Consider the following 25535-nt stretch of genomic DNA (forward strand, 5'->3'; position numbering starts at 1 on the left):
CCTGTCACCACTCCATCCTTCACCGTTTCTCTCTCTCGCGCCACTGCTACAGCCTTCAACCCCAGCCAACCTTGGCTAAGGGAAGAAAGGGGAACAGAGGCAGATTCAAGTGACTCAGAACAAGGGCTTCTCATAACTGCACTTCACAAGTAATTATTTTTTTTAAGTGCACGTGCGCACACACACATCCACCAAGGTCCTTGTGATGCAGATAAAGGTTTAATCCATATGGAGAGTCTTTGGGGAGCAATTCGTCTCTCTCACTGAATAACAATGTGTGTGTGTGTGTGTGTGTGTGTGTGTGCGCGAGAGCGCACATCCTACACTTACGTTTGGTTGGTCCCCGAACTTTAACTTCCGATCAAACAGGACCTCGGTTCAACATCTCAACCAAAAAAATCCAACCCTACATCACCCTCTCTCTCTCTTTCCACTACCCACCTCACCCTCCACCACCACATTGGAGCATCAGCCTGGACTGTGAGCTCAAGTCCCAACTTAGTACTCGAAGAAGCCACTTTGCTCTCGCCCACCCGAAGGCGAAAGAAACACGATCGACCAAGCTAAGTCAAGCCGACAGCTGGAAATGCAGTTGACTTTAATGTGCTCTTTGATGAGCCAACAGAAGCTGGGTTGGAAGATTTTTCTTTAGAGTTTTGTCCAACTAATCTGCATGAGGCGGCCAAAGTAAGTAAAGGAAATAAAAAGGATCGCTGCTCAAGGAACCAGAGACCTGACATTCCACCCAGACTTACTCCGTGAGACCATTTTGTCTTAAAAATTGCAATGACAAACCGTGGAAAATTCCTTAATTCAACCTGAATTTGAAAGCAGAGTTCTCTGTGTACTGTGTAACATTAAAGCAAAATGGCCCTTGCAGGCTTAAAACTAGGTAGGATTTCAGGGTTTGAGATGTAGGCGTGGAGGCGGTTGTGAGAGGCAGTGACGAACTTCTCTCCTTCCATCTCCCCCGGCAAATAATAAATCTTGCATTTGATATAGCTCCTATTTCAAATGCGACGTCTCAAAGTGCTTCACAGGATATAGCGTGAAGTGGATTGACTGTGTATTTTGTGGGTGAAACGCAGCCCCCCCATAGCACACAGCAAGGTCTCACAAACAGAGGAGTGAGTGACCAATTTTATTGGGGGGGGGGGGGGATTGTTGGCCAGGACACCAGGAGAGAGTAACTCCCTCTCCTTTCGAATACTGTGATGGGATCTGTAATGTCCATCTGCGCAGGCAGACGGGACCTTGGTGTAACAGCTCATCTGAAGGGCAGCACCTCCGACAATGCAACACCCAATTGACGTTTGTAAATGCAAGTCCTGCATTGGAGGGTCAGCTTAGACTATGTGATTCGAAGTCCCGACATCCGGCTTGAAGCCACGACTGTTTGACTCTACCACCGAGCCAGGCTGACACACAACAGGACAAATCTAGTCTCCATTTACACATCAGTCTGAGCTGACGGAATTGAACCTATTAAGAGCTTCAATTCCCCCCGTAACAGCATCGAGTGGGTGGGGCGCTCAGGCAGGATCCACCCCAGCTCAGTCGGAATGTGGGAATCCCACCAGAGGGCTCGGGACAGACAGCAGCAACAGGCTTGGCTGGAGTCTGAGGGAATCAGGCCGGCTGACGGTGAGATCAGGCTCTAACAATAAAACCCAACGTGTGAGGGCCCAACCGCAGGGAGACTGAATCTCACACGATTTACAACAAAGACATTGCAGGGGCAGAGAGAGAGAGAGACCGCGAGATGGGGAGGGAAAGAGAAAAGGTAGAGCGAGGGAGGAGATAACGGCAGACTACAAGCTACGACTGGCCCTGGGTGAGGGAGGGGAAAATCATTTCCCGTGCACTAAGATGTCCTCAAGCCTCTGGGTGGAACCCTGATGAGGCTGCGTATTAATTGCCTCTCTTTCGCCCTCTCCCTATCACCCACAGAGATCAATAGACATCACTACCCTCTGGCTTTAGAGGCATCGGTAAACAGCAGGCAGGAAGGAGTCAGTGGATGCTGATGTGATCACAGCCCACAGAGAACCAGCCTGTGTCAATTGCACAAGGGCAGAGGGTAGTGAATGTCTAACGCCAGCGTTACAATCTAGTCTTCATTATTCCCTCCCCCACAACCACTCCACACACACCCCCCCCTCTACCCTCTACAGGTTTAGACAAGGAAGTCCATGACTCAGCTATCTGGAATGCGTGTCCAACCAGCTGCAGATGTTAAGACCGAAAGCTTGACTGCACAGATAAAACCCATCATACTTCTGGTATTTGCACCGTTTGTAGCACTGCACTGGTGAGAGAGTTAGTTAGATATAAATAGAGGTGCTAGCTGATCGGAAACGATCAAAACACGCAGCAGCACGGACAGCAATAAACACAACTTGCATTTACACCCTTACACACCTCAAGAGCGCTCGACACCCAGACATGTTGGGAGCACGTATCAGGATCGTGACTGTGGGGTGTTATACAACTTTGACGTAAAGAAGCACTTTAAACCTTTCAGGGATTATTGTGTTGTTTAATAATAATAATAATCCTTACAATTGATATAGCGCCTTATCACGTCATCGAGACTTCTCAAAGTGCTTCACAGAATATATTGCAAAGTGTACTTTGAGGGCAAAAATGCAAGATTTTTTTGCAGGCGATAAACTAAACGATAAGAGTCCAAGGAAGGGTTAAATTCATAAAAGCTTTGCTGGAACTAAAAGCTATTAATATTAAATAGCTAAATTAACTGGGAATAAGGCAGCAAATTTAACTAACAAGCTCCGATTACTTCAACATTTATAATTGCACTGTCTGGATACACGGAATTAAAAACTGATATTTACTTTACTTGATTAAGTCTATTGTCTTGTTTCAACTGAAAACCTTATCTCAAAACTTCAGTGGCAGTCTGATTATTGCGGCTTCGTCACAGCAAAGCTAATTAAATAAATTAGATCCAATCAACCGCACAAAAATAAGCTTCAACAAGCATCACAGTGCAAGCCATGGTTGATGTGGGGGATGTTTTTCACTTCACATACTGCTCAAGTTAAGCATTCATCCATTAGCTAGAAAAATATTAAGGTGAGAACTGGGATTCCAATACACATCATTCCCATTAAATGTAGTTATTTTATGCACAGCATCCTCTCTCTAAATTTTATATCTTATTTTTCGAGTGAATTATTACTCACTCTTTGGCTCTCTTCCCTCATTCCTCCTCCCACTTCCAACCTGACATTGCAATGTCCAATCTAACTGCTAAATATTTACTCGCACAACACGGGGGAGGAAAAATAAAATGATGTTCCTGGAGCCTCGCTTGCAACGGAAGCAGCCGACCGACCGCTGCCATCTCTTCCCCAGCATCGCAGTTCGTTTCAATCTGGCAAACCATCAGCAAGTTACATTTACACAGCGCCTTTCACATTGGAAGAATGTCCCAAGGTGCTGGACAGTCAAGGATTTGGACCCGAGCTGAGAGTTGGGATCAGGAGGGTAGGGATAAAAAAAAAACAGCAACAATACGAGGCGCTCAATTCCAGCCTCTGATTCAGGGATTCAGACTCGAGAGGTTTCATTCGCAAAGTGGTCCAGTCTCTGAACGGATCGGCTGACGCAGGCTACATTTTGCCACTCCTGCAGGTTTCTCTCTCGCGCGCGTTTGGGTAATTCAGTTCATTAATGTAGAATTAGTACTTCCGAGAATTAACTTTTGGGGAGAAATCAAGCGATACTCAGAGGCTTAGGTTTCTGTGAATCATTTCAAGCCACAGTGAACGCGTGTCAACATTTTGTTTAAAAGCGTCATCATATCAGCAGCAATCAGCCATTGCCTTTATACATAAGAGACGTCTGTGATGTGATAAAGCGCTATATCAAATGCAAGGATTATTATTATTGCAGATTCAAAACCCAAACTGTGCAAAATGTATCCAGACTGCTGCAGAATGGGATAGTCACACAATTATTTTGCTAACAAAATGAATGCACGAGATTAGATGCTGAGCTCCAGGGAACCACAGAAGCTGGGAACGCTTGGGAATATTGATTGAGGAGTGAACTTACTGAAGTCTTCTCACTCCTGGTGGCCAGAGATAAGCTGGACACCAATCACTAATCCCTTGAATCCAGTCAAAAGGTCCACAACAAAGAGATCATGGCCGTAAACTGAGACGTGTTTTGTGTAGGTGTGTGGGGGCGGCCGGGGTGGGGTGGGGTTCAACAGTCGCTTAGATTTGATCACTTTTTGCAGAGGTTCATTAACTTACAGGACAGTTGGTACCAATAATAAACATTTATACAGCGCCTTTAATGTCGTGCAGGCTGCCTAGTGATTAGCGGATTCACCTCGTGAGGTGAAACCAGAGGCAGCCTCGCTTACTCTACACACCTCTGTTTACCGAGAAGCAAGCAGGAACCCAGTTGGTCAATTAGTGGATCACTTTCCAGGAGTAATAATTCCTCCCTGCTCAAGAAGAGCACACACACACACACACACACACACACGCCACAAAAGTCTTTAAAGTTGTCATCCGGATTTTAATCCTCCCCATCTTTCACCATCATGGGCTCATGGAGTACAGTGGGGTCTGGGGGAGAGAATCTGGTCAGATCCAGGCCACGATTAATAAAACTTTGACAGCGTTAAGCAGCTTCTTAAAGGTGGCCTTGAAACCCTTTTGAGTAAAACCTCTCCCAACACCTGCCCTCAAAACACTCTTCACTTTTCCCCGGTACAGCTACGTACGGGTTGGACTTTAGATATAGAAACTCAACCTTTTGTCTCAGCAAATTAACAGAAACAAGCTGAAAGACAAATCGGCAATTTATCCTCAGAATTTCTCAGGACCTTAAAGCGGGGGCAATATTGGTGGCAAATTGCTGCGGTACATAATTGGGATTATTGCATGCGTGCTTCTTCCTTTGCTCAGCTTTTGATTTGATACTCATGCATCATTCACAGGGAAGCAGCAATTTGTTAAGATGCGTAATGACTGGAATAGCGAGGGGCTCATCTGGCCATTATTCAGGATCAACGGGCTTCGAAATTGAAATGAGCCATTAAAGCTGATTTAACTGCTGTGTATTAAATATACATTCTGAAGCAGTGATATCTAACCCACCATGTCACACATGGTGTGCTGCACAGAACCTTTCAGTCCACGTTAACGCTAGCCTTCAGTAAGCCCATAAGCACGTTAGGGTGGGTAAATGGATCTCAATGGTACATCGTGTGCAATGTAGAGCTCTGGAGGGAATGAGGGGAAGGAGGGTGGGAGTAAGCATTTGAGATTGAAGTTAACCAAATGCTTATACAGTACCTGGGCAGCTCTGCGAACAAGAGCATTACTGGCTCATCTCTAGTCCTGGTTTTTAACCTTTCTCCCAATGAGATCAGCGCTGTTCCCCCTTGCGAAGGACCAGCTCTGCTTGCTAGTCTTGATTTAATGTTCGTGGTGGGGAAAAAAAAGTTCAGTCGCACGTGTGTCAGCCTGACTCAAGTCTCGTCTCCGAGTGAGAAGGTTGTGGGTTCAAAACACCACATCAGGACTTGAACACATAGTCCAATCAATGCAGTGCTGGGGCTGTTGCGTTGTCACAGAGCATGGCACTATTCGAAAAGAGGAGGGAGTTTCTTCTGGTGTTTCGGTCAACAATTCCCCCAAAATCAGTCATTCCAATGTCTTGGCTTTTTGTGAGATATTGCAGTGTGCAAATTGGTCATCATGTTCACCCCAAACAAGTCACTTCACAGAACCTCACTAATCCGGTCATTCAAATGACTGGGCAAAAGCGACCTACTTAGTGAGGTGACCTGATGACTGAAACAGGTCGGGTGATTCAGGTCGCTGATGTAATGTTAAGGGCATTGGTAATGGGCGAGGGCGATACACACTCAACAACCATACATGGCGATCTCATTAAAAACAAAGGCATCGTCACATTCGATACAAAAGCTGTCATGTCGTCAGCCTACATTTTGAGAATGAATCCAACTTGTGTTCAGCCAATGCCATAGATCACTGCTGACGTCTATGACTTTTGCTCTTACTTGTTTTTGATCCGACTCCACTCTCTCACGGAAGGACAACTCAGGTTAGGCCGCGGGAGGCCGGCCGAAGTCGATTTCCCGCTCTCGCCGCTTCCGCCATCCCAACACTCCCCCGCCCTGCGCATGCGCGACCGGAATCCACTCAGCCCATAGTAGCAGCGTCGAGGAAACAGCGCGAGAAACCCCAGGCCTAGCGCACTGTGTACTGTACAGGTTAGTGGCTGAGGGGGGGGGTGTTCGTGCCGAGTTTGTAACGGGGAGGGCATTGTAGCGGCTGCAACCAATGACCGTTGTCCTGAATAGTGAGGTGCCCGTTTACTGAAGCAGACGGTCTATCTTTTAACATCGGCAATGAAAAGAGACCGAAAATGTGCCCGCAATTGTGAGGTGGTTGGATGACTGAGGTGACCGCAAACCGGGTTTCTAGTGTATATCCTGTGAAGCGCTCTACAGGCATGATAGGCGCAATACCAAATGCGAGGATTATTATTAGTAAGTTGTCATTGCTTGTGCATATGGAGGTGGGCCAGGATTCAGCAGCTTTTGATTTTTGTAACAAAAAAGCTAGACTGTTGACGACCTGCGAATTGGGAGCTACACATTGGGCACTGGGTCCAAAGATTCTATTGCCTACCACAGCCATCACTTTGATGAGCACAAAATTCTCCAACATATACACAATGATCTAAATTGGCATTCAACACAGCATTGAGTGTTCGCATTCAGGCAGAATCACAGTTTACAGACACACAGGCTAATTAGGCAGCATCTGAGTCATACACACAGCAAAATTAACCACTGCCAGTCTAAATCATTGATGACAGTTTCTCAGGGGTGACAGAGCCCCATGACAATTAGATGCTGCCTTTCCCCAAGAAAGACCATCAACTCCGAAACCAGTTATAAATGGTCCAGTGTACAACATCATTTCGTCAGGCACCTCACAACAGTTTCTTCGGGTTTGACAGCCAGGTAAATGCTTTGGTGGGGGAAAAAAAAACTGTGCGTAGTGTTAATATAACGGAACTAATCAGATGCCACTTGAAATAGAGACCACAAAACAGTTATGCAAAGAAAATTAGATGATCATTCAATGTTTAACTGAAGGTGGTTATTGCCAAAACACGCACATAATTCATTATGTATGAAAAGGTACATGGGAGGGAAATTGCATTTCATTCTTTCCATCGGGGCTATAAACATATCAATCTAATACTGAACCACTCACTGAATTTGCACCTCGGGATTGGCTACAGATCTCAAAAGGTCAAATGTTGCTGAAGAGGTCCAACTTATAAACTTTATAAAGCATGGAATGCCTCTCGCCACCTCCAATTCAATCTTATTCTTTCTCCACCGGTTTCCAAGTGAGTGTTTGCTGATAAATTGCCGTTCGTTGCCACAAAACCAATATTAACAACTTGTTCCAATTATGAGGATCGTGAAGTTGTTTGACTTTGCTCGATAAGCAGGGTAAGCAGATGTCAATTGCACTCGCGTTTACAGATTGGATTCAAGCCCTAACTCTGCCAAAATTCAACATCTGTTTGTGGAATTGAAACACTTGTCATTTTCAAATTGGTCACCGGCTTGCGACAACCCTTACTGTAATTAATGGGATGTTACTGTTTGCAAACCGCTTACCTTTTGATTTCAAATATAGAAGACACTACTTTACAGTAAAATTTCAAAGTCTTTACGTGATAAGGCGCCATGTCAAATTTTTAAAAATCCCCAAACCCGGGACATCATTTTCTTGAAAACAAACCGACCCTGGGTCAGTTACTTGCGCTTGAAAATCTGTTCAGTTTAACGACGGGGTGAGAATCATTCAATTTGAAGCTTGGTTTACCTGTGAGGCAGACAGTGCTCACGATACTTAGTGGTATTTGATAAGTGTTCAGACCTCAACACAGCCCAATGTATTTTGCAAAGTATGTAACTCATCCAAGGCAATCTATGAACAGCATAAGGTAGTTTGCACAGAATAAGTTCAACAATTAGTACTTCGGCAATTTATATGGGAAGTTGTCTCATTGTAGCTTCACAGTGCACAGACAGCCCGGACGACCAATATAACAGCACATGTGTGAGGAAGCAATTCCCCGTCTTTAAATGTACAACTCTAGCTTCTATTTGTGCCGTTGCTTGCTCGATCCCCTCCATTCCATGCTACTGAACATTTGCATTGACTTATTGGCTTACCTCAGCAATCTCCCTCCTGACAGGTGCAGTGATAACCAGCAACAGAGCAAAGGACTGTAATCAATGAGGAGGAAAACTGTGGTTAAATGAAACAGGAGCCTTAAACAAGAGATTCTTAAATGCCATGAGAAAGTCCACTTTGCAGAAGGATTCACAAGGGCAAGTAATCACAAAGGGCAAGAATGGAACATTTAGGTTGGCTAGGAAAGAAATGGATGACTTGAGTGAAAAAGGTTCCAAATTTAGTCATTTATTTATTACAATACTATGCAACTAGCTACAGAAAATAAAAAAAATCAGCTGATCTTGTCCCCTTTAGACTGTTTGCAAAAAAATTGCAGTACTTAATGGACCTCAGAAAACGATTCAATTGCAACTTTTTTTTAAAAATATACCTCATACACTTTTGAGATCTCCTTTGATATTTATTGCACAACATTGTGTAAAAAGCAGTCATTTCCACATTGTCCTGGAATATAGGACACAAGTTACCTGTACAGTCAACTAGTTAATCTACCGCTAATGATCCAAAAATTTGCATCATAAAAAAATATTGGTTTTAAGCTGGTGACTTGATGTAGACAGACATTCCAGTTTGAACAGTCATTTTATTGCACGCATACAGTATCTCCTTTGGGTAGGAAGTTACATACAAGTGAATTCTGAATTTTAGCTATAAATACTAATTAATATATACACATTTCCAAACAACATCACTTTATGCATCAAAGTTGCAGGCAGAAACTCACTACACTGTCTGCTATTCCTTTAAATTCTAGACATTTTAATGCACTCTGTGAAATCTTCAGTGTTGAATTTGTCTCTCCACCCCATCTTACATAATATAATACAGGCTAAAGTGTGTACAAAATACTCGGGGGTTTTACAAGCTAATTTACAGCAGATTACACACTGAGTAGTCCCAAGGATTAGTTTATTAGCAAACAGTCCTCAATTTCTCTGCCCCCCCCCCCTCCCCCATAGAACCAAACTTGGTTACACACTGAACTAGTCAGTGCAATTGATTCCCCCCTGCCCCCCTCCCCCTTATCATTGCTCGTGTGCCTCTGCAAACAAATACCTTCTAAATTGGTTAAAAGAAGAGAGGTCAGGTCTGACATTAGTACACAGACAAAGTGCTGTAGCTGGTAGGCAATAGACAAGACTGGACAGGAATCTCAAAAGAAATGTTACGTTGTTCCCGACACTGAAAGGGATGGTACACCTCATCCTCCAAGGTCCACATCATTACCAAAAGCTGTTGCTTGTTTTATAGCGCAGTGCAAGTCAGTCAACAAGACAATACAGCACATAATTGGAGCAGCTTCCAGTGCGTTTATTTTGTGCGTGTGTGTGTAACCGGTCGGTTTATTTTGAGGGCAATTCGCGCGCTCTTCAAAAATAGGTGTTAAGACCAGTGAACCAGGTGGTCCATTTGTCGGTAAGGGTTAAAACAGACTAATCAGCAGTTAGTAGATTTGTACTATAATGTTTATTAAAATAAATGCAAGGGTTAATAGAAACAGCAACACCATGAAATAAAACGCAAGCATGTAAAAACATTTGTAACAAGAAAACTTATTAAATGGATAATGAGTTAACAAGTCAGAAAAGGCAACACTCTCAATGATATTATTTTGAATCTGCAATGTTTTCTGGCTATCAAAACTGCAGGGACCTCAATTCAGAAACAAGTTGTAAATGGCATAGAATATACATACAAAAATGAAGATAGAAAAATACATTATAAACTTGTAACAACGGTGGTAATCATATTATCATACATGTGTAGGCAATATGTAAAATATTGTACACAGCATATGTAATTTCTTTTGCAACCAACCATTCTGTAACAGCAGTGTCTTAAGAGCGATATGTATATATATATGTATGCTCTGAATGTAACTGAGGGTACAATAATACTGTCAAGGAATCGATTTCAATGTTCAGAATTTTCAACAAAGTAACACTGACAAAACATTGAGTTTATGAATAGTGTGTATATGTATATATATATAATTATATATAAACTCAATGGCTCGACAAAAAAAAAACCTGAAGGGCAGCAAGTAAAAATATTTTTTTTTTAAAAAAAGATCATAATTTCAAATTGTTCTGATGCTTTTTTTTTGTTCTCAAGCCAAACACTGCAGCATTGTAGTCGTTTAGTGATAACAGCTGGTCTGTTGCCTTATTAATCAATTTAGCGAAAACCAAGCCAAGCTGGCCTTAATTTCGCAAGTGGCCATTACAAAACATTATTCTTTTGTTTGCTCAAAAGGCTTCACTTTTTATCAATAAAAATGGCACTATGAGAAAAAAAAATTAAGGGTATATAAGAAACAAATCAGGAAGACACAGATGGTGGCACAAGATACAAGCTACTTAAAAATCTTCCTCATGTGAAAGGCGCTATACAAATGTCATTTTGTATATTATATGTGTTGCATAGAACCAATGAACTGAATTCTTCAGATAGGGCAGACAGTGTAAATATTACTAGAAGCTTTACACACATCTGTCCTCATACTATTCTACCTTCGTGAACACTTTTTTTTGCCAATGCTCTGTCCTTACCCCACTTAGATGATGGGCTGGCAAGCATCAGAATTAATTCAGCAAACCATATATGTTGACTATTACAAAATGACCAGGCGTGTATATAAGGCACTTTTATCTTTCTTTATACTTAGCTCATTCCTCACCCACAACCCCATCAAACCCTAGATACTGTTTTGGTCTTTAGTTTCTTACACAACCGTCCAGAATCACTTTCAATTCTTTTTTGTGTTTTTTGAAAAAATTTGTTACTGCAAGTAAGTATAAAAAGCTAAGTTGTCAAAAATATATATTTCTTCACCAGCACCCTGTAAAAGTATCTAGTTTTCCTCTGTAGTTTAAATGCGCTATACTTATCTACACTTTTATAACATGTATATAGCAAATAGAATAGGCAAGCATGGCTTTCACATCCTTCTGAAGTATTTACGAATAGGAGAAAATTAAACAGACCGTTTTTGCATCCAGAACAATGACACATTATGAATATACCTCAGTCAAGGTGTGCTTAGATGGTTCTCTTCAGTGAATCAAGCTCAGATGCTCAAACAAACTAGCATATTACATAAATGTAGGAAGCCCAGACTAAATAGCACAAATAAACTTGGAAAAATATGCCAGGCACCTTTGAACTATTGCGTATATGTAAATTACTAGGTAACGAGAGATGCTTCAATGGTGAAAAAGTAATATGTGACCTCTTGAGGTACATGTTTGAAAAGATCAATGTTTCGGTGCATCTGGATGGTCTAGTACATTGGCAGTAGATCTCTGAACTTCCATTCAGTGACTGTTTCAACCCCCAATTTTGAAGAACATCTCAACTTGCCTAAACATTTTCGAGGCAGTGAGGGTTTAATCGCTGGTCTTAAGCTGGAAACTAACTTGAACCCTTATCTGTGGCACTTACCATACCTAATGGCATGTCCATTAACAGAAATATATCCACGGCAGCTGTGAACAGGAAACCATCCCAGACTCCTGCCTCCCTGACAGAAAGACATGGAGGGAAGGCTATGCTTTAATACAACCCCCTGTTCACCACGCCCCAAATCAAGTTGCATTCCCCAATTTTCATTGCTTCATTTTTCTATGTTTCTCAGTTATCATGACCCAGAAATTTTGTTCAGTGTATAGTAATACTAAACGGCATTCTTGTCCTGATGCAACTCAAATAACAGTCAGAAATGAATTTCACAAATTGTCCCTACAAAAAAAACCTAAGGTACTGTACACAAGATTGTTTAAATCTTTTTGTTCCGGACCACAGAGGTTAATATTACTTTGTAATGATGGTGTTGAACTCTTCCCCAATAAACTTGACCCAAGGTTCATCCATAATGTATCATAACAAATGCATTCAAAGATTTTGTAACTACAACGTAAATTAAATCAGATTTCCATCACAAATGTCCTTGGCAACCTCCTGTACAGAGCTCAATCCCGTCAGTATTGTTAATGAGATCTTTCTTACCATTAATTGGCCAGAATCTTTAAGAGACGATCACTGAGGAACAGTGGTGAGGGATGAACTGGACTTATTGCTTTAGTATTATTCAGTGCAGGTTCTGGCACCACACATTCACCCAACCAGAAAAGCGGTGGCTGGAACTTTTTTTTAAAAAACGCTGTTAGGTAACAAGACGAACAGACAGTGCCGCAGCTTGCTGCATTGAGACAGGCAAGCGTAGGCGATAACCAGTTAACTGATCAGCAGGCAGGCATGGTCAGGTCATCATTGGGCGAAGAGTTCAGAGGTCAAAGTCATGGGTTAGTTGCCTGTGGCAGCTGGTAGTTAGAAACAAGAAAAAAAGATAGAAAAAAGATATTAGTGTCAGCTAGCGAAGACTGGATGACATCATGAAAACTAATCATATAAATAATAAAAACGAGCATTTTTTATTGATAAAAGATTTACAGAATGTGGTCAATCATGACATCTAAAGTGCCATGATCTGAACATGAATGCATGTCAAACTTCCACAAAATGGGACAGATATACACAAAACTAATGGTTAATATCAAGGCTGGGAAGAATTTCCATACAGTACCCGTCCAGGACCAGCATAACGTTAAGACAGGTCGGTCCATCAAAAGACACTAATGGCCACAGCTTTTGACAATGAAACCCAAACAGCAAATACTAATGCAAATAGATGGTTTTACTTTATACATAACCCTCTATCTTTGACATTCCCCTTCATCCGCTCTTGCCCCCGCCTCATACCACATCCTTCCATGCAGCATTACACTCTTCAGTGCTCGCCAAGAACACCTGTGATTCCCCCTTCCAGAAGGCCACCAACACCATAATGACGTCTTCCCGACGTGAAAGGCACTATACAAATGTAATTTTGTTGTTTCATACAAATGGAATGACTTGAGACTCAAAATCCCTTTGGAAATGCTGGGAATTTGAGGAATCTGAACATTCGATAACCGTTTTGAGAGCCTCCCCAGCCACCCGCCCACATTCTTTCCACAAGAGACACAAGCCTGTCTATTATGTCTCTTGCATCAACATCAGCTAGATGCCGTGCTGCGTCGTCAAAAGTAAATAAGTATCACAGTCTCAGGGAACACAAGTGTTCAATTCTGGTTAATAACTAGAAGCCTGTAACATTACATACTGAGTATTGTTGAGATGGTGATCCTTTGGCCTCGTAAAATTTGAAAGGAGGTTGTGGTCCTGCCAGATTTTTGTAGGGTCCAGGACCCAGGACAACTGGATTCATCCAGCCCTGAAGCTCTAAAAAAAAAGTTTTGGGTGAGGAGGGGGGGAAAAAACAGCAAGAGAGTTCAAAATACTTTCCTATTAGTTGACTGCTATTAAACATTAGCATTTAACTGCAGGAAAATGCAAGAGCAAGGTTACATTTTTACTTTTGATCAAAAGTGTTAGAAAAACATTTGGCCTTCAAAAATCTTTTATTGCTATTATACAGTAGTGTATCGATGCTACATTAATACAACATTCAATTCTAGGGCTAACTGGCTACTTCATGGATTAATTGGCAGAAGGCCAAGTATTAATCAGACGCCAGCAAAAAGGCTAAATAAAATTGTCAGCAACTCCACACAACTCGTCATTTCACTGTACATGACAAGATGCTAAGATGTAAACAAATCTTAAATAACATAGCACTGCATTCAAATACAGAGTACAATGCTGATAAGGTTGATCCCATTTTGTATACGGTTTAAAAAACACATTCCCAAAGACTAGACAGATAAAGTAAATCACTTTTTAATTGCCCCAAGCATTATTATACTGCAGACACATATACAGCTACAAATGTGCATTAGATACATAAACCTGGAATTTAGAATACAGACTTTACACAATTTACAATAACTCCAGTTCAATTTCTACTCAAAATAGGGATTTTTTTTCCATCGGTAAATAGGAAATAATTATTTGTCCCCTTCCCTCCCCACACCCCACCATTGTTGTGAAGGTGAGCTTCATAATAAAAGAATCTAATTTGGCAAAGAGTTAAAATGTCAATGATTTAATTTACCCGGGGCAAATTGAGACATCTGGACCACTGTTACTTTAAGACTTAACTCGGATTGAAAAACATTCCACAGAGACAAAAGTAGTGCAATTTATGAAATTTTAAACACCTGAGGTTACAACCAGTCAAACAGGTTTCTGAATTTATAACAGTTTGAATTAAGATTCAGTCAGTGCTGTATCAAGCAGATTTCCAGATGAAGATTGCAAATCTTTCCTCGACAGACCCAATTTACAGCAAGTTTAAATAGCATTTACTCCAAACTATTTTAAATGAGATGGATGCCTTGCTGAACTTGTTTACAACAGCATTGTGGTATTGCCCTGGGTGCGATTGCAACTGATCCGCAATACTCCCACCAGAGAATAGTGCCATTAAGAGGTTTGTATTCCCCCTTAAAAAAAAGGCGAGAATTTCAGGAGGGGAAATAAAATCTGTTTTGTTTCAATATTAAGTTGAGATGAATACCTGTAAGCGTTTTAGCAGCTTGATAAAACTGAACTCCTGGAGCATAACCCAGCAAGTGTTTGCAGATAAACCTGCACGGTGCATGTGGCCAACTGTACATGATAATGTTGCATAGTGACAAATGGAAGTACAAAGCAAGTATCCAAATCAGAGAATTCCAATTACATACAAGGTTATCTGATTTCCATTTGCCTGTCCTCACTTGTGTATACTGATCAGGTTACCCGTAGCATATTTAGGAAATGGCAAAAGCATTTATTATTCAGTGATTTGTGCAATAGTATTCTTCGCTGGTTATGAGTTTTGTAGCAGTAGTTGTTATAGTGCGTCATTTCATGCATTACACAGAGCACAACCTGCACTTACAAAGCCACAGTTTTCATATCAAACAAAGTAAATGCCATTTTGGCTATAAAACTAAACTAACCTCTGTCTGCGGTCACAATCCTTTGGTAAGGATGGACACGCGAATCATGCCTCCGAACTTTAGTTGCCATCGCACCTAGTTAAATTGCAAGCCCAAAGAGGATTAGAATTTCACTTAAAAAGAAAATTAGAAACTCAAAATGGGTGAAGTACACAACTTTAACACCATATAAGCACAATGACTGATAAGTTATGCAAAAGACAGTTTAAATTTAGGTAGTTTCCAAATAAATTGCTTTACTAACTGCTTAGCTCACAGTATTATGTGCTGGGGCTCATTTAAAGTGCAGAAGCCACATTAACCGAGCAAAAGTTATGCCTTTTTCAACCCACGTTGAATATTTGAGCAATATGATAAAGGGTGCTTTTACCACTATACATACTCCAGTTATTTCCTTTTTTAAAAAAAAACAGGGTATTTAACCAATATGAGCTGCACTGTCGAAAAGCAACATTTCCCATGTTACAGCTTTAGTATTCCAAGATGCAAGATTTGATCAAGAGATGATTCAATCAGCAAGTGTGCATTCTCTTAATTTAAATAACTAAACCCCAATTTACAGGACAATTTACAATTTTTCAAACAATCAGCAGTAAAAATTATCCCAAATCCATTCAGCTTCTATTCTTCACTGACATTAAAAAAATTCTATTTATCCCCTTTTCCAACCTCCCTCCTGCAAAATAAGTTTGCAATTAAAATCTACACTCCCGGGTTAAAAATTAAAACAAGAAAATTTATAGTTGCATTTTTTTGGCTAATACAAGGCTCAGGAGAGTAATGCAATATGCTGCTGTTAATGTTCAATGGTGGTTTGCCTGACTGCAACACCACTGCATTTACGGGGAGTGTGCTATTCTGGTACAAATGATTTACATGCAACTGATAAATATAGCTCGCATTTGACAAAGGGATTCTGCAAATTCTTTCCAAACACAGGGCGAGTACAGGACTCAGCTCTGCAAACTGGGTCCTGAATCCTTTGTGAAATCTAGTTATTGCAGTCCTAGTCCCAACCCAAGTACAAGTTCCGTGAGATTAGGGAAGCCCAGCACCACAAATAGTTATTCACTTATTTTACTCTGTACTGCACATTGTTAATTAAGTTAGCACCAGTAAATGTTCAAGGAGAAAAACTGTGGGCATATTTTACATGTAGTGCAGGAGAGAAATCTGGAACCACAGTAAAACCCATCAGCATCCACTGATAAGCAGTTAGTAAAAAAAGAGTACAAAAAACAATGAGCCTTGCACCAAGCAAAGATTGAAACACTGCAGATTTGGATCATGAGTGCCAGTTTGGCAAGTGTCAGTGTGTTACAAGGGTTGATCAGTGGTTAGTGTGCACGTGTGATAAAGATCAGATTTTGGATACCTCTTGCTCTGTTATCCCAGATAAAAGAAATTTACTGAGTGAGCAGCATTTGCCACTTGATTGTACCAATAGAAAAGGGGTCAGGATCAGCATTCCCAGTTTTATATTGGTTTTCTTAAGACTAAGAAACAGTAAACTTTGGGGGGGGGGGGGGGGAGAAAAGGATCTTTACCCAATTAACAGGAATGAAGATAATACTAACTTAAGTATTGATCCAGACAGACAACCCTGCAAGCATTAGACCAAGCATTTGTACTCTAATAGCAACGATCTTCTCTTGAACTACCAGGTTAGAGGTTAATCTGATCCACCAAAGTCTTTGTATAAACAAATGCTTCTACTAAGGCTGACTCACTACATCAAAGCTACAATTGCAAGAGTAAAACCTGAACCAAGATTGGACAGTTTAGAATTTTTGCTCATGTTTACAGGAAAGCACCACTTTCCAATAAGGTCCAGATTTTTTTTATTCCTTTGTATGCCCAGATCAAGAGCAGCTAATGCAGCTCAGAGCTTCCTCTGAACTTAAAGCAATGCATCTGAACTGCAAGCTTGAAAGAAAATTAACAAGTCACCAGGACAAATTCGTTCTCCAAATCGGTTAACCTGTCATCCTCAGCATAACTGAATACGGGTACTTTGTATTGGAAATAGGACAGGAACTGCATGCTTAAAAATCAATTAGGTTCCCCAAAGGCAAAAAAGTGTAGCAGCTTTCATCATGTCTGTTTGTTTTGGGAGTTCAGATTCTAAGAGTTGATGGGATCTAAATGGATATAATCCAGTACACCACCCATTCTTGTAATTTTACCATTTTCATGTCGAAATTCTAATGCAGCCCTGGGGTCAAATTAGAAATCAAAAGCACTCATTAGAAATGCCTTGTGAGAAGCAATTCTGAACAAGAATACAAAGGGACTCAAAAGGCACTGTATAGAAATATAATGAGATTCTGTTGCACCGATGGAAATCTCACTTCCTTTGTGGGAAGGCTGATAAACCCCTTTATTCTGGTACTTTTTTAAAAAATCGTCACCATACACATCTTGCTGCTCCAAATAGTGGTTTGATGCGATATGTAATGTGGCATTCATCCAATCAGGTCTTCAGTGTGTTCATTTTTCAACATCTCTATTAAGGAACACTCACCACAATAGAAAGTGCTTTGGGTACTTTGATCACTGACTATGTCCTTTAAGTCTTAGATATGTGGTGTGGTAAAGCCTGCCAAATACTGAACACCCTGAACCCAATATAACCAACGTTACACTGCTCGTGTTTCAATGTGCTTGGTCAAGCTCTTCACTTCTTCTGAAGTTATTTTTTCCTGAGGATTCAGAAATATGTCCCATGCATTCTTAGCCTTTTGTTGGAAAAGCCATACCTAAGAACAAACCATCAAGATAAGATAGTTAGCCAGTGGTTCCCATCATTAGATGGACAATCCAGCAGATAAAGACAATACATTGTGTTCATTCTTTGATTCTCACAGAACTGCAAAAAAAATCTTCTGTTGCAATCTATAAACAAATATCCTACCACCCAACCATGCTTACCACACACAGGAAGGCGATCCTCATTCATTCTTATCCTATGCTTGCCTTGGTGCTAATCCCAAGGACACAGCAAAGATCAGAACATTAAAAGTCTAGTTTAAAAAGGCAATGTTATTTAGTGCAATAGAGTGCAATCCCTGAAGGAATCAGGTAGCAGACTTTAAACTGTACAAGACAAATCTGATTTAAGTTACAATCATGGCTTCTAATCATTCCAGGAGTTTAAATAAACAAATTATTTAAAGTTTAGTTTCAAGATGGACTTCTTTCAAACCACCACCAAGTGAGGTCAGCATTTGATAGCTCTAATCTTTAAAATGCTATCCTAATTATTTCCATAACAGAAAACCAAGAGCGAGAAGCTTAAAGTTCTTCATGTGCATTCACTAAAACTATTTTGAAGCTTCCGATCAGTGAAACTGCTATAAAAACATAAAAGGACCCAGTCAGCAGGAAATGTGCTGAGTCAGATTGCTCTTGCAAAACAAAATTCAAGCATTTTTATGCACACAAAAGAACAAATTAGATTTTTAAGATGGTGATTCTCATTTGGGTATAAATATCATTTGCACCAGTCACCCAAATATTACATTCCTGGCTTTATAAATTGAAATTTGGAACAACTTCTCCCAAGAGCATGGGAGAAGAAATTAGCAAATTAATTCTCCACTCCATTGACTAGTTAGTTTTAAAGAAACCGGCAACCATCCTCTCTTTACACAAAGAGTAATGGTCATCAGGTGCAGTATAGATAACAGACCTCCTGTCTGCCCAATGATCCCTGATATCTGTTTCACACTAGATATCTGTGATGGATATTTCCTGGTAATAAAGACTGAATACTCCAAAGTAAAATCCCTGGCCTCAAATGAATCATTGGCATTAGTTATTTCGCTTTTAACAGAATTGACCGTAGATTATTGTTCAACACTAATTTAATTCTTGGAACACATTTTACCAGTAATTACATTTTTGTTTAGTTAACCTCATAGCAATGGGTGCACTACATGACTTAAATAGTTTGAATAGCAGCTTGTGTAGCAAGCAAACGGATACATTGCCTTTTTAATTTTAATGAAGGACCACTAAATATGAAAAATTAGAACCAGTATAGCTACCAGCTGTTATACCAGTAAACTTGCACTTAATCACCTGGGTTCGCTCAACACAATAAAACTCTAATTTTATAATTAACAAGTATTTAAGAAAGTTACTGCATATTAAACAACCGCCAGAGATAAAAAAAATTATGTACCTTTTTTAAAAAAAATGTGAGCTGGCATTTCACATTACCTTAATAATCCTCAGTTCACTGCTCCCTCCACCATTACTTCACTCAATGCTTCCCCAAGTGCCTAGTATGGGAAACCCTACCAGTCCAGTGCAGCATGCCAGAGTACAAGACATCATATGGTTATTTTGTCAGTTCTTCAGATTCTATTGTTAAAGGGCAATGCATAATATCTAGACTGCAACTGGGATTCGGCATACTAAACAGTAACCCAAGAAAGCAATGCAATGCCAATGGATGCAGAGAATTGTATTTTATGAACAGTCCAGTTTGTTTTACTGACTGATCAATAACATTTACTTCCAATTTTATAAGTGGTCAATAAAGGAAATAAACTGGTCACAAGCGTCCTTCCGTGCAAATTTAACTTGTAAATAAATCACGAAAGGCCACTGAATATAGTATTAACCCCAGAGTAAGGAGGCATGCAGATGAAAAAGACTCTGGATAAATTCAGCCCTACATTTGAGTTTTTTTGGAGCCTATGAAAATTCCAGCAAATCATACTTAAGCAATGCAATCCAACATTCCTTTGAGAAAAAAGATGTTGCAGAACTTGTAATTGAACAGAAGTGATTTAAGAGTTTCAGGCCAAAGGCTTAATAAGATTTGAGCCTTGAAATATCAAAAACTAACATCCCACATTTCAAAGTCATGCTTACCTAGAACACTACTAGCTTCCATTGGATACTCCAGGAGAGATGCAGTTGGTGCCAGAGCATATGGGTAATCATAGGGTGCTGTGTAGATTATACCAGCCTCTGGTGAAGGTGGTACTAAGGCAGATGGATGAGGGGTTCCATTAGGCATAACTGCAGTTGTCTGGATTGGCCTAATTATATTCATTATGGCAGGACCAGCTGGCGTGGAGGCACGCAAGGTTGCTGGAGGAAGCATAGGGGCACCTGGTGCAGTGATCAGCCGCGGACCCTGCGGCGTTGCTGCAAAAGAAAAGGCAAGGGTAGCTGCAGTAAGCAACAGGGATCAAGAGGGGAGGAGAAAGGTAGGTGCGCAGGAGACAGGAGGGCAAGATTTACAGGAAGAAAAAGGTTTGACAAGGAAGGAAAACAGGAAATTAGTCCATGCAATGATCACGTGAATTCACACAAGCACCCCCAATAGCAAGCTGATTTCCCGTTACCAGTTTAAAATCAAGCAAAAATTTAAAGAAAAATTGCACAGTGCCAACTAAACAGTGAAATACTGCATAAATAACAGTAGACAGATCTGCAATATTTAACAAGTCATGTGTGAAACAGAAGCTAAAACCAAACACAAAACATGAAAATGTTAATGCCATGAACTATTTGGTCAGTGAGCATGTTGGCAGCTAATTCAGCACAGCATTCTAACCTGATACCTTCTGAAAGGTATTAAATCAGCAACACATACATGATAAATTACAATGGGAGCTTGACTATTCTGCAGTTAATATTTCCCCTAGTCTTTGTGCATCTTAGCCATATACAACAATTTCCTGGTTGTGGAAATGGGATAGCCAAGTCTTTAATTCAAGTGTTAAAAACAGGTAAATCATCAGATTAAAAATTGCATATGAATTGCACCATCATTTCATATTGAGGTCAGGCCATGGCATTGGCATTTTTGTGTGTTGTAGTATTGGAGCCTTAACACCTTATCAGCTGCATTTGAATAAGCAATACAATTTACATAATGTACTCAAAAGAACACTCATTGGTATACATGCAAGGTGATGCCACCTGCTGAATGGCAATTCTCAAAACACAGCAGTAACCTAAATGGTTTCAAACAATGTACGCAACCATTGAAACTTGTATGTCAAATATTGATGTTTAATTAGCAACCAGTAATTAATTCAAGCATGGATATGCCACACCAAATAGGTGAACATTTTAAGGTTAGAATTTCTTTACAATTTTTTTTAAATAAAAGTGTGGCAATAGCAATTCTAAGGTACAAGTTCATAATATTGTGGTTAAAAACTGGATGTTTGTTTATATTTTTGATGTCAACGGGCATCACCTTATTCATGTAGCTAGTATGCCTGAATACATACTGTGCAGAATCATGCAAGCGTTTCTTTAAACAAAAACCCATGAAGTTTGCACTCAGACACCCAAAGGAATTCAAATACAAAAGAATACATTTAAAAAGATGGATGAAAGTCAGGTGCGGTGATATTTCACTTACAAAAAAACTACAGTATTCTATTCTGCATCTTCCCACTGATAGCTAGCAGCATAAAATTGAATTTGTTGAAAGAAAACTATTTCAAGCTGTTACAAAGCATCTGTGCCTCAAACAAGTTTAAATTGGCTTTGTTAAGATTTTGGTCAAGTTAAAATACATTGCCCAATTACTCTCAAATCAATACACACTGAGGCTCAAAACCATTAAGAGAAGATTTACTCACAGCTTTCTAGTACAATGTTTACATTTCAACAAGTGAAAATTTAAACAGACATAAAACTAAGATGTGTAACATCTTGGTGTAGATCTGGATAATTTGGTCAGTTTACAATTCAAGTTTTAGCAGAAAACTACCGTTCCCGAAAATATTGACCTACTTTTCAGCATTTCAACCTTTTTTTGAATATTCTAAAACAAAATTGAACTTCATATCTGTATAGAATAGAAAGGCAATTCATTCTTGTGCTAGGAATTTTTGCATTAAATGGGCTGGTAAAAATCTCATCTATGCTACACTAAGGAGCTTATTGTATTGGTTTACTTTCAGATGTCTCCTTCAATGCAAAATGGCCTGTAGTTAGCAAATAATAATCCTTGCATTTGATAGAACGCCATATCACGCCATTGAGACGTCTCAAAGCGCTTCACAAGTACAACTACTGTAAAGTGAATTGACTGTATACTTTGTAGGCAAATGAAAAGATTAAAGGGGAAACTGTCGCAAAATTACTCATCTCGTGCATGACCAGAGGAAATAAATGAGTTTTTGTCACCCCTCTGAAAAGGTTTAAAGAAATTCCAATATTTCTGCAGAGCAGTACTGATCGATCGGAGGATTAATTCCTGCTCCTGATCACTACCCAGTAACCATGGTCCAAATGTACAAATTTTGATGTTGAACGAGAACATGATCCAGCAAGGCTGCAAGGCTCTCCTCCCCGCCTCGCTACCCAACGTTGAATAAACCTGATCATTCTGTCTAGGTTTGCATAGAAATAAATGGCTACTTTGACAATGTACCAGAGGGCTGCTGGCACGTTTAATATGCATCCCATCAGGAGTCAGCACCATCAGCAGAGGATGAGAGGAAAATGTAAATATAGTTACAAGGAATGGATTCAAGTCCAGCTTGGAACTGGATTAAGCCTAGCTGTTCAAGTGAACATATTTTATCCCATTAATCTAAGTTGATTCAAACCAAAATATTTCAACTAAACAGATTTCTAGCCTCCTGTATTTTCCAAATGTTATAATTTCCTCCCGATGTGAAAGGTGCTATATAAATGTAAATTTATATGCACCACACACAGCACATTCTAAGACATTTGCATCAAATAAACCAGCTAATAATATTCAGTAAATAGGCAAAAACACATGTAGCGAATGTTCTCTTACGTGGTCTGATATTGGCATCTCTGTAGGTCCCATTAAGAATAGCTAATTCCATCAGTTGCATCTTCTTCAAATTGTCTTCACCTTCAGCCTGCAAGGAATAAAAAAGCACAATGAGGCATCACAAATTGTACAGGCGAACAACTGCCTTTACAGTGTTTTAGCTTTGCATTCTGGTCAGGCAACAAATATCAAAGTCCATTACAATAATAGGTAGCAAAAGTGATATCAAACTGTCCAAGAGTAGGTTGTATTTTTTTTAAAGTCAGCCAAAAAGATATGCTGGAGCACCACGATATAATGAGATTTACTTGCGGACGAACAAGAAAGCAACTGCAAGTTAACTCTGGAGGGTTTTATGCCCGGTTAGTTGAGGGATGCAAGTAATTGAACTTTCCTAATATCAACAGCCAGCACTCACAGGTCATGTACAGTACAACAGTTCCTCCATTCCATCCCAACCTTGTTAGAAAAGGATTACCTGCTGCGCCAGAATGATCTATCTATTCCATTCCCTGAAAGAGGCAGAATATGGCGTTGCAGTAAGACGCACCATAGTTTACTCATCAGAAATAATCGTACTGGGAAAAGCCAAAATGATTTTTTTTTGGGGTGGGGGAGGAAAAGGCTTGCTATCAGTGGTTTGATATCAGTTCTATTGCATCATTGCAACCATTTAGTGTTGCAATTATGCAATACTTTTTTTTAAACCTACTGCCAGTCTACACCTCAGGCACCACAACGGTTCACCACAGCAAGCTCAGCAACCACTGCCGTCGAACTGCACAAACCAGATTCAAAACATTCTAACCAAAGTATTTTCATTTTTGTGCCTTTCAAGGTTTACTGATAAAAGGTACTGTTGCAAACCTCAGAAGAATCATTTGTTTGTCAAAGAAGATTAACCACAGTTGACCACTGAGTATCTGAAGTCAATCCACATAGAAGTCTAGGTATCAAAAATACTCAGATACCTTATTTTGCCTCAAACTATCTATATTAGATTTAATTTGCCATTTTTCTGCCTTATCAACCTATCTAACCTTAAAGTTCCTTAGAACCTTCTTTATTGTTAGCTACATTTCCCTATTACCTATTAACTTAGAAATTGTGTCCCTTACACCAGAATCCAGATAATTTATATAAATTGTCAGCAAAACTCACCCAAAACCTGTTTCAAGCCATTCAGACTGTTCATTGGTACTCAAAGTACACATATAGATTCTTAGCCACATAGTGAATTAGTGATTAAACTGGAATTTGTAGACAGTAACTCAAGAAGCCATAAAACAATTTCCACGTAGTCTAGAATATCTCTAACCAATTAGCTGCATCCCTCCCCCCAGTTAAGTATCAGTGAGTAGCTTAAATTTAAAATCAGTTTTGCTTTCATGTCCCACTAGACTCTCTCACATCAAGCGTACTTTTACACAAGCTATGGTGACAGGGATGAGTTAGTGTCGCTAGGCTGACTGATCTTCAAAGAGTTCAGATGCTGTGCACAGACATGTGGCGCTGCTTTCCCTCACTTGATAAATTTGTAGGTTATAAAGTTAAAGCAGACTCAAGGGGAAGATATGCCATTCAGCCTTTTGGCTCTATTTCACTAACTGAAGGCAGCTGTGCTGTAAACAATTGTAATACCTTTTGTAGAGTAAATGGCTGTTTCACATATAAGATTTTATGCAAAGAAATGTGGTGATAAGACTGCAGCAACAAAAAAATGAGCCATAACCATATTGGAAGATCATTAAGAAGGGTCTGGTTACACTACCTTGATGGTGCAGGATTTTTGTCATACTTTTGTGGTGCTATCCAATCACTACTTGGCAGAAGCAAACTGCCTAAATTTCTACTTTTAAAGGAGAACAGTTCATTATGCTTAAATAAATCAGGAATGCAAGCAAGGCAAAAATAGATAAGCTTGCTACAAGACAAAAGTGTAGATATTCGGTCTTAGAGATTTAGAGTTTTTAGGTGGTTGCCTGGAAGGTATGGCTGAATTAGAAGCCAGAGTAATTAAACCTCTGGTTCTTCTCTTCCCCACACCAGCACCCACCCCGGCTAATCTCGGGATAGATCAGGTTCTGTAATCCCAGAATCAAAAATGAGACGTTTTCTAAATGATGGGTAAAGGCATGTTAAGACAATGCAAGCCCTGCGAGTTAGAAAACAGGAAGGGACATTCATTCTCAAATGGAAATTGGTTAAAGAAATTACAAGAGACTCAATTATTCTTTGTGAACCAGATGATGTTTCATTTATATTATCCAAAACAATGCAACATTCCCAGTGAACTGTTCACAAGATGTTAACAGAATTAGAAATGCATGCATATGCGATGCCTCATCCAGTTCCAATTTCAACCAATGTAAAATCAGCAAAGAAAATCAATTTGTTCTCCTGAACTTCTGCATGGTTAAAGCACTGGTTCACATGAAAAAGAAATACGTTCGGACAAAGGGAAAATGGTTATAAAAAATCTACGCATTAGCCAATGCAAAT

The 25535-nt window shown here is 39.9% G+C and overlaps 1 protein-coding gene across 3 annotated transcripts in view; it reads right to left on the minus strand.

Annotated features, from left to right (window-relative positions):
- Positions 1-8684: 8684 nt before the first annotated feature.
- Positions 8685-25535, minus strand: part of qkia (QKI, KH domain containing, RNA binding a) — a gene marked incomplete at its 5' end in the record, with an annotated part of 33858 nt that continues 17007 nt past the window's right edge. The window contains 5 exon segments of one of the 3 annotated variants that reach the window (XM_042338849.1): positions 8685-12619; positions 13462-13580; positions 15245-15319; positions 20129-20431; positions 23034-23121. In XM_042338849.1, the coding sequence (XP_042194783.1) occupies positions 12596-12619; positions 13462-13580; positions 15245-15319; positions 20129-20431; positions 23034-23121 (609 nt within the window). 3 annotated transcript variants of the gene reach the window in all.

The sequence above is a fragment of the Callorhinchus milii genome, unplaced genomic scaffold (genome assembly GCF_018977255.1).
Source record: "Callorhinchus milii isolate IMCB2004 unplaced genomic scaffold, IMCB_Cmil_1.0 Scaffold10, whole genome shotgun sequence".
Taxonomy (NCBI): Eukaryota; Metazoa; Chordata; class Chondrichthyes; order Chimaeriformes; family Callorhinchidae; genus Callorhinchus; species Callorhinchus milii.